At 37.7% G+C, this 12,390-nt stretch overlaps 2 protein-coding genes across 3 annotated transcripts; one reads left to right on the top strand and one right to left on the bottom strand.

Moving 5' to 3' along the window:
• The first annotated feature begins 264 nt into the window (after positions 1–264).
• On the top strand, positions 265–4,415 carry LOC114554281 (uncharacterized). Of its 2 annotated transcripts, none has more exons than XM_028576015.1 (6): positions 265–498; positions 1,398–2,134; positions 2,323–2,424; positions 2,732–2,793; positions 3,244–3,504; positions 3,692–4,415. In XM_028576015.1, exons 1-6 carry the CDS (start codon positions 476–478, stop codon positions 3,728–3,730), a joined length of 1,224 nt encoding a protein of 407 aa, XP_028431816.1. In that variant the 5' UTR covers positions 265–475; the 3' UTR covers positions 3,731–4,415. The 2 variants fall into 2 exon arrangements, with proteins under 2 accessions (XP_028431816.1, XP_028431817.1); XM_028576016.1 differs by having other exon boundaries at positions 265–583.
• Positions 4,416–6,561: 2,146 nt separating this feature from the next.
• rplp2 (ribosomal protein, large P2) lies at positions 6,562–9,103 on the bottom strand. Its single transcript, XM_028575601.1, has 5 exons — positions 8,997–9,103; positions 7,235–7,358; positions 7,094–7,142; positions 6,907–7,002; positions 6,562–6,690 (listed from the first exon to the last, which is right to left on the bottom strand). The coding sequence occupies exons 2-5, from the start codon at positions 7,355–7,357 to the stop codon at positions 6,614–6,616; spliced, it is 345 nt and encodes a 114-aa protein (XP_028431402.1). The 5' UTR covers position 7,358; positions 8,997–9,103; the 3' UTR covers positions 6,562–6,613.
• Positions 9,104–12,390: the final 3,287 nt, after the last annotated feature.

The raw sequence follows: 12,390 nt of genomic DNA, 5'->3' as shown, positions 1-12,390 counted from the left end.
CTTTTAACCTATGGATGTATTTCCATTCAATGTGTTCAAAATATCACTGTTACATATGGACCATTGTTATATGTGAACACAGATATTCAGGAGCATATACGCCCATTGATGATATCATAGCCTTCATATGATGCAGCTTGTGTTGTTATTCCTTAATGCATTTAGGCTATTCAAACACCACACATCAAAGCCGGTCTCTTAAAGGAAATACATGAACTCTGCTGCTTTTACTTCCTGTAAAACGTGGCAAAACCACCGGGGAGGGGAAGATTTACAGCAGAACCGATAGCTCCGGCGAAACCGTAAACAAGTTACATTCTGACGTCTGAGCCATAGACAGTAGCTCACATGCAAAGCAGGAAGACTTTTGCTTCATTTTCCCCGTCGTCCCCGCCCACTTTGACATATTCGGCCTAAATATGACAATACTGTAGGCGGCTGCAGGTAAGGAAGGCGGGCGGAGACGTGTCCAAGTATGTGTGAGGAGATAGTGAGCAGGTAAGTCCCTTCATGAGAGAGTAGTCGCATTCAGTAACTACTCGGCAGGGACGGTTCTAGACCTACTGTTGCTGAAGGAGACGAGGTGAGTCCATGGATACACTGGCGCTACCCTGTAGTATTGAATGTCTACTAGTTTATTATTTATTATATTAGAATATAGAAGAATATAATTTTTAGTAAACAAGTAGGCTATGTCTCTAGGCTATATATGGTTTAATCGACGAGATAAACTGTTTTAATAATTTATTAATTGTTTATTTTTCTAGCTTTCTGGTTTCATAACTCTCTTGTGATAATGAAGTGAATACCTTTGGGTCGTCGACTGTTGCTCAGACAAACAAGCTATCTGAATAGGTCCGCTATTTTTTAGGAGACCAACTAATTAATCAATTGAACAACAAGACAATAATTGGCAGGTTAATTGATCATGAAGATAGTCCTTAGTTGCAGCCTCAATAAAGTTTAGGGCTGCAGCTAATGATTACTTTCATTATTAATTAATCTGCTGTCTTAATTTCTTGATTAATTGTTAACTAATCTTTTGGTCTATAAAATAGTAAAATAAATGTCCAAATTGACATCTTAAAATAGTTTGTTTTGTCTGGCCAACACTGCAAAACACAAAATATATTTACTTAATTATCACATACTGTAAAACAAAAGTAAAAGCAGCAAATCCTCACAACTGAGAACCTGGGACAAAGCATTTGTTTGCGTTTGGTATTTTTGCTTGAAAAATGACTCAAGCTATTTTTCTGTTGTTTGACTAATCGTTTCAGCTCTTAAGGCTTCTTCCAAAATGCTGCATAGAGTGATGTCTGACTGAAATTGGCAGACGTTTGATGCAAAGCAATCTTGTAACCTATTGTATGTGTGGTGTTTTCTTTTCCTTGTAGTCATCCCACCATGGAAACACAGACAGAAACACAAAGGCCCAATAATGGCCAGTTGATTTTGGTGCCTCACAAGGATACAATCCGTCTGCTGGAGGTGTACGTCAAGCGCAGCCTCAGCGTAAATGATGGGACACTGGGGCATAAGGCGGCTGGGAGGAAAGAGAAGTGGGTGACAATGCCAAGAAAGCTAAGACGACATTCCAGTGACCCTTCCCTTCACTTGGCCGATGGATTAAACAACAACAAAATTGGTACATTTCCTGCGGTCGAACTTCCCACAGCTCCGCCTGAGAAAAGTCCTGAGGAAGCAGAGAAACTCACCAAAAAGTCAAAGAAGAACAAGAAGCCCTCAAACAACAACAAAATTGGTACACTTTCTGCGGTGGAATTTCTCGCAGCTCCGCCTGAGAAACGTCCTGAGGAAGCAGAGAAACCCACCAAAAAGTCAAAAAAGAACAAGAAGCCCTCACTTTGGAAAAGTTTCCTTGATTTTTTCTCTCGGAAGAGTGACGAGGAGATAGATGAAGAGCAGGACGGTCCATTAGAGATGGCCAAGGCCACCTCAGCAGAAGACACTGTGGTAACCTGCCTGCCCATATCTCCAGACCTTTCACCAAGAATAAAGCCCATGAGGAAAAAATCCATAAAAAGAAGGTTCTCCAAAAGGGGGTTATCTTTCACAAAACCAAATAAACCTGGTAAAGATCTCCACCCTACTGACATCACTCGAGTTGAAGGTAAGTTTGATGATTGAACTTGACTGACTAAATTAATATCATCTGTGTGATCTTTGAAGTGACAAATAATATGTTAAAATGTTTTCTTAATGTAGCCAGAATTATTGGAAATATGTTGTAAAAAATGCTCTAACCACATGCTGTTTATCCTGAAGGACAATTACAAATAATTGATTGTTTCTTTGCAGCTGTCGTCAGCGTGGAACCGACAGAATATTACTACGAGAAGGTGTCAGAGGAACTGGAAAAAATTGTTCATGAGGTCAACCTAGTTCAACCTCTCTCTAATGGTAAGAAACTGTTTCTCTTTGCATTCACTGAGCCTTGCCAAGTGCCTGGCAGTATTCAAATGCTTTTAAAGCATTTTAGTTGATGATAAAACAGCATCAGACAATAAACAGTTTCTCTGATAAATGTAGTTTGTAATGGGTTAAGTAGTGAAAGTTGTGTTGACTTGAAGTTAAAAAAAAAAAGTGCCATCCTATCATTTCTCTTGGCTGTGTGTCTTAGCTCTGCATTATTAGAATAACTCAAAGATGAAATTAATTCCTATAATTTCTGATTATATTTCCCCTTGCTTTGTTTTTTTTCTCTCAGAGGAAGTTATCGACAGGATCATTAATTTAACAAAGGAGGAGGGTGACGCCATAGATATCAAGGTTGGTATTAATTGCTGTTTTAAGTAAAACAAACAAGTTGATGAGACTGCGTAACGGTTAATAATTTGGGAATATTGACAGGATTACTGCTTAATTAATGCTTCAGACAGTGTTTTTTAAGATTATGCAATTAGCTAATTATTAGAATTCATTACGGTAACATACATATAAAGGGTTGTTGTGCTTGAGCAGTTTCAACAGAAAGTGAAAGCACATTAATATACCATAAACAGCTGTTATAAAGTCAAGACAATAAAAAGTACAAACTCCATGAACATCATGTTTGATTGGCCAGTCACCTGCTAGAATAATAATAATGAATATGTATTTTAGCCGTGGCTGTTTTATGGTGTTCTTTTTTTTACCATGCATGTTTCTTAGCAGTAAAATCCCTGATAGGTCAAAGTGTACTGTATTTACTGACAGCCTGGCTCTCCTTATCACCTGCAGCTGAAAGACAACCCCACCCTGAACAGCTTCTTTCAAGGGATGTCATACTCTTCGTTCCAGAAGTTGGCTGATGCATATCTGGAGACAGAAGCATCGGCGACCCACAATCCTCCCACTGTCCTACCGACAGCGCCCGAGCTGGTCAAGTTGGCCTTTACGCTGGACTTTACTGCCAGGATAGCCGGGCTCTCAAAACAGAATATAGGTCACATCACTGGCCTGGGGCACCGTTATCTACAGGACCGATTTAAATACCAACAGGTAAGAATCACACCTGTTGGAAAAAAAGAGAAAACAGAGAAAACTTAACATTAACCCCATAACGATTTAGCTTGAATATAAGTATGCGCAGTATATCAGTTAAATTGTAGTGCAGCATACAGTATGAACAGTCACACGAACAAATAAACACACCAAGAGGTTATAACGCTTTTGTTGTTTTTTACAGGCATGTACAAATCATCCAGGGTCCAACAGTGATGTCTGAGAGGCAGCCATTTAAAAACCCAACTGTTGCTGCAAGTGAAGCGTTCAACTTTTTCTCAGGATGTGTCGCAAGCATGAATTTCCCCTTTCGAGATGACAGTGGGGTACCTCACACAACAAGTTTTAAGCTTGTAAACGAGAAATTGTTGGCATTAACATTTGAGTGTGTACTTCTCAAAAGTTCTTCACGTGTAAGTTCACAGTCCTTAAACATGACGCAATATTTTTGACTCACAAATAGCTGACTCTACAATGACACTAATCATGTGATGTTTTTTTCTTTATTACAAATCCACCATTGAATTCTATACTTCCTGTATATTGTTTTGTAATTATACAAAGGAGCAATGCAATAACTTGTGATGTGTATAAGCTATAAGACACCACTGTGCAATATGTATACATATATATATATATATATATTTTATATATTTCTAGGATTTTAAAATAAGCTTTATTTAATAGAAGCTAATTGAAATGTGACATGAATGCTGGCGTTCATATTATATGTTTGAAAGATGATTTAATGCTCAAATTTGTGTTTGTTTTTTTGTATTTGACACCATATATTTCTGTCAGGCTTTACTCTTTGGTAATTGAACTTATGTCTCTTGAACTGTGTAACTCTTTGCAATAAATAGAGCAATGCAAAATCAAGACTTGCTGAAACAGGCCCGCTAATGGCACTCTTGGCCTCACTCCATCTGTAAAATAATCATTGAGCACAAATATTTTCATACCAAGAAATCCACTCCTTCACTAGAAGAGAGGGTGAAATCTGATAGAATGAGTAATGTCAAACAGCTGGAGGCTAATACTGCAGTTGCTTTTGGATGTTGGAGTGTCCCCTTGTCTGTGGCCAGTGTTGGGTCCAGAGCTCTTGGGCAGTGTTTCCCAATTTGGGGTAAGGACCCCAACGAGGGGTCGCGAGATACATTTTAAAGGTTACAAGACAATTAAAAAGACAGATGTCTGGGAAAAGACACATAATTATTTTTTAACATTATGTTTGATTTTTTTTAGACAATATATATAGATTTGCCTTTTTTCTCCTGGATAATTTGACCTTATCCGTCTTCTAAAATTTCTCGAAAAACAACGCTTTGATAAAACTGTTACCACTGGTATAAATGTGTAACCAATGACAAGCTGACAGTGCTTTATTTTAAGGGGTCACAAGTCAAAAATGTTTGAAAGTACTGTTCAACTTTATGAAGCAAGCTAGTTGAAGGTGCGAAGGTGGAGGAATGAACAAGACCTAATTGCTGCAACATTCTGCAGTGTGGGTTGGTCATGCAGCTAAACATCAATAACAGATGTGTTCATGTGTATTACTTCTGTAAAGATTGTTGATGGCATCTATATTAGATTCCCAGCCGTCAGGTAATTATGAGATGTGACAGTCAGTCTGTCAGTTACATGCTTAAAGCGTGCACTGATGGCTCTCACCTGTGGTTCAGGTTCCCCTAAAAGCCAGGAGGCCTTTTTCTACAAAATGAAGGACCGCCTTTATATCGTGCCAGAACTAATGTGCTCACAAGGGATTCTCGTGCATCCAGCAGCACAGGGCTATGCAACACATGTACTCCCATGCATCAGGGAAAAGAGGGTGGCAGAAGCAAATGGAGAAAAAGATGAAGAAACCGCTCAATGAAAACAGTAGTCCTGGTGTCCTCATTCACTGCCATGTGAAATTTAATTTGTGTTAAATGTGAATTGTAAATCTAAATCTTTCCGTACATAATACATTCATGTTTTATACTACTTTACATTTAGATGAGTTGTTTTGTTTCTTTTGCCAACATGGAAGGTGACGTCTGAAACTTACTTTGTTGACACACATTCACGTGACTTGTCAGGTAAGAAAACAAAGAAAGAAAAAAATATGACGTGCAGAGGAGCAGGTAGTGGAAAAATGATGGTCACATACAAGATTTCAAATTAAATAACAAAAGATGATTTGCGATGTAACTGATGACTCACATCTCATTTATACACCACATAGTCCCAGCCCTTAGATCAGCACAAATTTCCCAGCAGACTGTTGGCTCATCATAGCACGGAGAGCACAGGTGGAATTAATAACATTAATGCCAGCTCTGCAGCACTGAGGTGTCCCTGCTACTGGACTACAGCCGTTATTAATGGTATTCGTTAAGAAAACTATAATTTTACCACGAGAAACATCTGTTGAAGCTTACATAAGTCCTTGCTTTGTGAAGAACCTTACTGTCTACTACTGTAGCTAGACTTCTTTTCTTAATTTGTGAAGTACCTGTTTCACATCTGTTTGTCAATAACCTCCCCGTAAACATTTAAATTCAAGTCTGTCTTTGTATGGCAGGAAATGAGAAAATAATTTTTTTTAACTACAAAATGTGAAAAATCTGCATTTTGTTTCTCTATTGACCATTAGTTTAAATAAAAGGCCTGTTTTACTGCTGTTCAAAAACACCAATGTAAAAAAAAAAAAAAATTACAATGTTAATCACTGACATGGTTGTTTAATACATAAGATGACAAATTAAACTGCCTGCAGGTTTTAACGCTGTTTTGAGTTGTGGTGGTGGGGCCATCTCTGTTGTAGTTGGATCAAGGCTTGTCCCTTTAAGCCGGAGCCATTATGTGGTTATCTGGCCAACAGCAGGACAGACTGACCACATGCAGGGTCTGAATTGCCTAATGATGACGGGTTGCCCAGTCTAGACTATTTTTAGCTCACAACAAAAAAAACTTTCAACGTCAAGCTTTGAAAGCCAGACAATAGTAGTAATGTCTTTGGAATAATTACTTTGACACAGGCAAAGGAAAAAAGACAAAAAGACAATGTGATGAGTGTAAACCTTTTACATTTTTATTGCTTTTTAAACACAGAGAATGCAGATTAATCAAAGAGTCCAAAGCCCATATCTTCATCTGACTCTTCTGATTCCTCTTTCTTCTCTTCCTTTTTCTCTTCCGCTGAAAACGAGATGGAGAAAGACAACAGTCAACACTACAGACTACAGTAATTAAGAATGTTTAGCAGCACTTATTTCCAATAAAGACTGCTAAATGCATCATAGTATTTGCATTGCTATCGAAATTCAATAACATACGATAATGCCATTTAGAACTTAAAGGAATCCTAGAGAAACTGAAAAAAATCCAACTTAAGAATGAGGGGTATACACATACCAGCAGCAGGCGCAGCCCCAGCTCCAGTGGCCCCAGCAGCAGCGGCAGGGGCCGCTACAGCACCACCTGCTGGTACGGAGGCTAACTTAGAGAGGCCTGTGGACAAAGGAAAGAAATACATTTTTTAGCCCTCTTCCATGTACGACATCTTGTAATCTTCAAAGCATGTTAACTAAGAGGCCTTTACCTGAGTTCATGACGGCATTGATGTCTTTCCCATTCAGCTCACTAATGACCTGCAGATAAATATAAAGTTTAACTTCAGCCACACAACATCTAGTGTGGGAATTTCTGAAATAGCATAATCTACCATTGTTAAATGGCATACCTTATTTAAGCGTTCATCATCGGCCTCAATTCCTACGCTGCCCAAGATGGCCTTGATGTCTTTTGCAGAGGGGCTGGTGTTTCCACCGAGCACAGCCAGGAGGTAAGCGGCCACGTAACGCATTCTGTATTGACAAAAGAGACACACAAAATGATAGGTGAAAAATATGTGTTCTGCTCTACAAGTTATGCAACTCTGACGTCAAGTCTGGGAGAGAAAAATAATAGAAAGCCACCCGTGTCTGAATTTAAGGTTTTTATGTGTTAAAACCTGCTGGTTTTAGTTCAAATACAAACACACACTTGGCTTTGCTGATTTTACCTAAGCCGTAAAATAATTTAGGAGGTAAACATTTTATTTATTTATTTTTAATTTAACCTTTATTTAACCAGGTAGGCCGTTGAGAACAGATTCTCATTTGCAATGGCAACCTGGCCAAGAAAAGCGTAGGAGTGCAAGACAACAAATAGTTTCACATTCAATACAGTACAAGAATACAGAACACAATATGATGCATAAAGTGCAGAATAAGTGGGCATTACAAATGCTGGCACATAGTGAGGTGTAAGTAAGTCGATGGATATGCAATATACATGAACAGAGAGTCAATATCACTGATGAGAAAATTATTAGTATATCGTCATAAAATCGACCTAGTAACTTTTATGATAATTGATGTGAGTAATATTTCAAGCTAAACTGCCAAAGAATTCACTAGTTCCTGTTATTTTTTTATAATTAAGCCTATGAGGATTTGTCTCTTATTAGCTTTGGGTTTTGGAGTGTTGGTTGGACAAAACAAGCAGTGTGATTATGTCAACGTAGACACCAGTAAATTGTGATGGAAATTTGTCAACATATTTAAATAATTTTGAATAGTTAAATTAATCAATACATTTTTTTTGCAAATAAGAATTATTTTCATTGTCCGTTAATCCGTTGATTACTTTCTCAATGGATGATAGAATATTAAATGCACAATTTTGTTTACGCTTTTTGTGGTATAATGTACGGCAGCGGCCATAATCATGGACAGAATGATTCTTGAAATAGTAATGTTACGAATGACTTTCCTTTCTAAAATGGACCCAAACTTATTAATACCATAATATTCAGAAATGACGTACTCCTGCATCTCACTTCAGTGCTTATAATCACCATTAGGAGGCTGAACATGTCATGCTTTCCACATTTGGTAGGCTTATTTTTATCTATATCACGTTGTGACATCGTGGTGTAAGTCAACACTATTAAACATACACCCATGCATAAAATACCAGTTAATTCAGAATACCATGGTCTGAATACTGTAACGTTAGTTCTCTCTCTAACGACTAGCGACGTTAGGTGAATATTATTGGGAGGAGCCCAGTTTGACGTTAGCTTTAACGTTAGCTGTCCGTAAATTGAAAACGATGCTTAGACTTAAAATCTCACTCGGACAAGAACACAAGAATCACAGGTCGGTGTTAAGAGTTTGTATTTCACTGTGCTTCACTTAAGATGTAGCCTCACGTTACTGTCTATTTCTCCGGCAGCGTTGCACAGTACAACTGTGAACCATGGTATGTAGCTAGAGCTAACAGAGACAGCATGGCGGCCAGTGCTTTTCCCATAACGCTCGCTGTCCTCTATTTCTGACAGCGGCTTCTGTTCCAGCAACGCCACATTTTACGTAATTATAACCAACCGTCGCGTGTCTTTCGTATTAAAAACACAGTTAGCCATGACCTAATCGACACACAGTTTAAATTCAACTTACTTTTAAGTCTAAACAGACACGAAACGTCGGTCACGCTAGAAAATCCGGAAGAGAAGGGAGGAGGTAGGGGAGGTACCGGGAATTTTAGAGGAGTGTAATGCATCGATTTCATTGGTGCATTTGGAAGACAGACGTGTACGTCAGCATTTCGATAAACCAATGAGTTACATGAATTAAAGAAATCTGTTACATGTAATAGACGTACCCCATTATTTACTATTACTGTATGTATTTAGTATTTAAATAACAACTTTCTGAACACTTTATATTTCAATATAAAACAGTGTGTTGTTGAAATCATTGTTTTATTTTATCAGTGTTTAGTGTTTTCTAAATATTATAATAACTAAGCAATAGAATAATCTCCAATGAAGACTATAAAAACTGCAATAGGCTACTAAGTGTGCAGTGGTGGAGGAAGTATCCAGATTATTTAGGCTACATAATTAAAGGTACTAATACCACACTGTAAAAAATTCTGTTACAAGTAAAAGTCATGCATTGAAAATGTTAGGCTACATAAGTAAAAGTATGTTAGTATAATGACAAGAATGCACTTAAAGTACTGAACGTACTTAATGCAGAAACAACTAAAAAATAACCAAAACCTCAACCTAAAGTAAGTAACTAGCTGTCAAATAATTGGAGTGGAGTAAAATGTTTCATTTCCCTCTGAAATTAAGTGAAGTAAAAATATAAAGTGGCATAAAAGAAAATAGTTAAAGCTTTTTGATATTAATGAACGTCTGTCACATTCAAGCCATTACTAAATGAGTTGCTACAAAGCTACTTAAAGGTCCAATATGTAGGAATTTCTCTCATCTAGCTTTGAGATCATATACAGTATTGCAATCAACTCTCTCGCGCCACACAGTTCAAAGTAGCCTACATATTACAGCTATGGTAGCCTTCATGCTTTTTTCTGATGACGCCGGTCTCTTGCTCTTTTCAATATCCTTTACTTTTTCTGGCGAAGAACAAGACTCGCCTGTTCCTGAAATTTGGATTTTGAATATGTGTGGTCCTCCATGTTTCCTTCTTCAAACTTGCTGGGTCCGGGAAGCTACGATACCCATAGCAGCATTAGCAGCACCTTTGAGTTTATCATGTGACAGCAAAAGGCGGAGCAGTATGTCCTTTATGTCCCTTACTGGCTAACGTATTTCAAGATGGCGCATGAATATGGAGCGTCTACCCCAGTTCATGCAAATGCAAGTTTAAAATTTCAAGCCAATAGGAATACTTGGAATTGATGGTGGTGGTAAATATTCATGAAAAAGGACAAGTTTGTGAACGGGCAACACAGATTTTGATAATGAACAACTAAAAACGTTACACACTGGACCTTTAAGACTATCAGCTCTCTCTGTATTTTTCAGTATGGCTATGTTTAGAAGATTGTGTTGTCCGATGACTTTCCCGTTCAGAAATTCGAGTGAAGATAATTACCTCTTCTGAAGAGTCCATCATGTTTTCTTAATCCTCCATGTTCTCCTTGCACACTAGCAATTGCGTGGAGGAGGGGTGGGGGCGTGTGTGCAATCACGGAAGGCTTGTATCATGTAGACGCGCCGACAGTGTTGTTGTCATTACTTAGAATTCCTCATGTGGGAGAAAGAAACTACGCACTATAGCTTTAAGTAAATTACAAGTACCTCAAAACTCAATAAGGCCTACTGTATACTTGTGCAAATAGTTACATTCAACCACTGCAAGTATATGAGTATATGTTATTTGTTTTGCCTTTCTTTTTCTTCTCCCCCACCATTCATCATTCATTCTTTATAGAACATATTCATTTAATCAACACTCTGTATTTCTTTTTAAAATATAACCTAAGGCAGCTTGTATAATGGTGTAAAATATATCGTATGTCAACAGTTTATCTTACATTTCTTTGATATTTACAGTACAATCTGGTAAAAGTATTACCAGTAAAATGTACTTTTAGTATCAAAATAAGTCATTAGGCAGCAGAATCTCTTTCAGAATGTTATAATATTGGATTATTATTATTACTGATGCATTTCTGTAGCATTTAAATGTTGTAACTGGTCAAAATATGATATAATAATTGGGTAGATTAATATATAACAATGTATCATTTATGAGGTGATTATATCATTTGAATAATTAATGTGTGTATTTTTAGTGTGTGGTTTTGTTTAATTTGAACTCTGAAGTGTCTTTGAGTATTGTAAAAAGCGCTTTATAAATACAATTTATAATTATAATGGAAAAAAAAACAAGTAAATTACTACTTCCTCAGAACTGTTTAGTACTTGAGTAAATGAGTAGAGGAGACTGATCTTATCAAACCCCATTTAACCCCTTGAAACCGTGTTTTTTCCTTAAATGGTCTCTTAAGTGGCTTTAAATTTGGAATATACTATATATCAATGCCATCTTTAAAACAATGCCATTTTATTGACAATATAACAACAGTCTAAAGGTGGAGATACTACAAATCATGTGTGCAGTATTTTAAGACACAACAATGATTTGATAAATTGCAAACATTTATTTCCATTCACCAAAAATATAGTTCAGAACTCCATAATACATTGCTGTATCTCTAGTTAAGATGGAGCTATGAATGGATTCTTTACTGGGAATTTGTAATACCACATGTGCCTAAAACATTGTAGAAAACAAACAAAGTGACTGATAATAGAATCAAGTGGTCACCCTGTATTATCAAAGCTACAATTCAAATAGCTCCTCCTGTCTCTCCTGGGTGAAGAGCCAGTCAAACAGAAAGGCCACCGAATCTGACACAAACTCTGCAATCTTCTTTATGTTTGTCACATACCATACTTTATAGCCAGATTCTCCCAGTACCATGAGGAGAAACATGACCAAGAGACCAAGGAAGATGCGGTCCACATAAAAGTTTGCCTTTTCTCTGAATGTCCACTGCTCCCAAGGTAGCTCACGGCGGGCTTCGTAGTATTTACCAAAGTGTAGCAAGGCTTCATGTTCGTCATTCATCTCTTCCACCGGAGCCTCCAGGTCTTGGCCGCCCTCTGCTGCAGCCATTTTATTGTGTCGTTGGTGCTGATAATGAAAGTTTTTTTTGTTGTTGTGTGAGAATATTAAAATGACTACTTATATTGTCTCTCGTGACGCTGCTCAAATATTTGCTTTGCAGCTGTTTTAGGATGAATGTGAAGGGACTTACCTCAAAGAGAATTAGTTAAGGATGATGATAAGATGCACACACAAAATTGAGACTCTTGGCTTTTTTGTCTCCACACCTACACCGTGCTTGTGTGCCCCTTCAGCATTCGGAAGGTCACCTGCGACTGCAGAAGGAGTGTGTGGTGCAAAGGCAGTAAAAGGCAGGTTGGTTATGTAGCACCTCAGTTACTAAGACGAGGGCTGGGGATTAGAC

Source organism: Perca flavescens, chromosome 4 (genome assembly GCF_004354835.1).
Source record: "Perca flavescens isolate YP-PL-M2 chromosome 4, PFLA_1.0, whole genome shotgun sequence".
NCBI lineage: Eukaryota > Metazoa > Chordata > Actinopteri > Perciformes > Percidae > Perca > Perca flavescens.
This window is presented reverse-complemented; position numbering and strand designations above follow the sequence as displayed.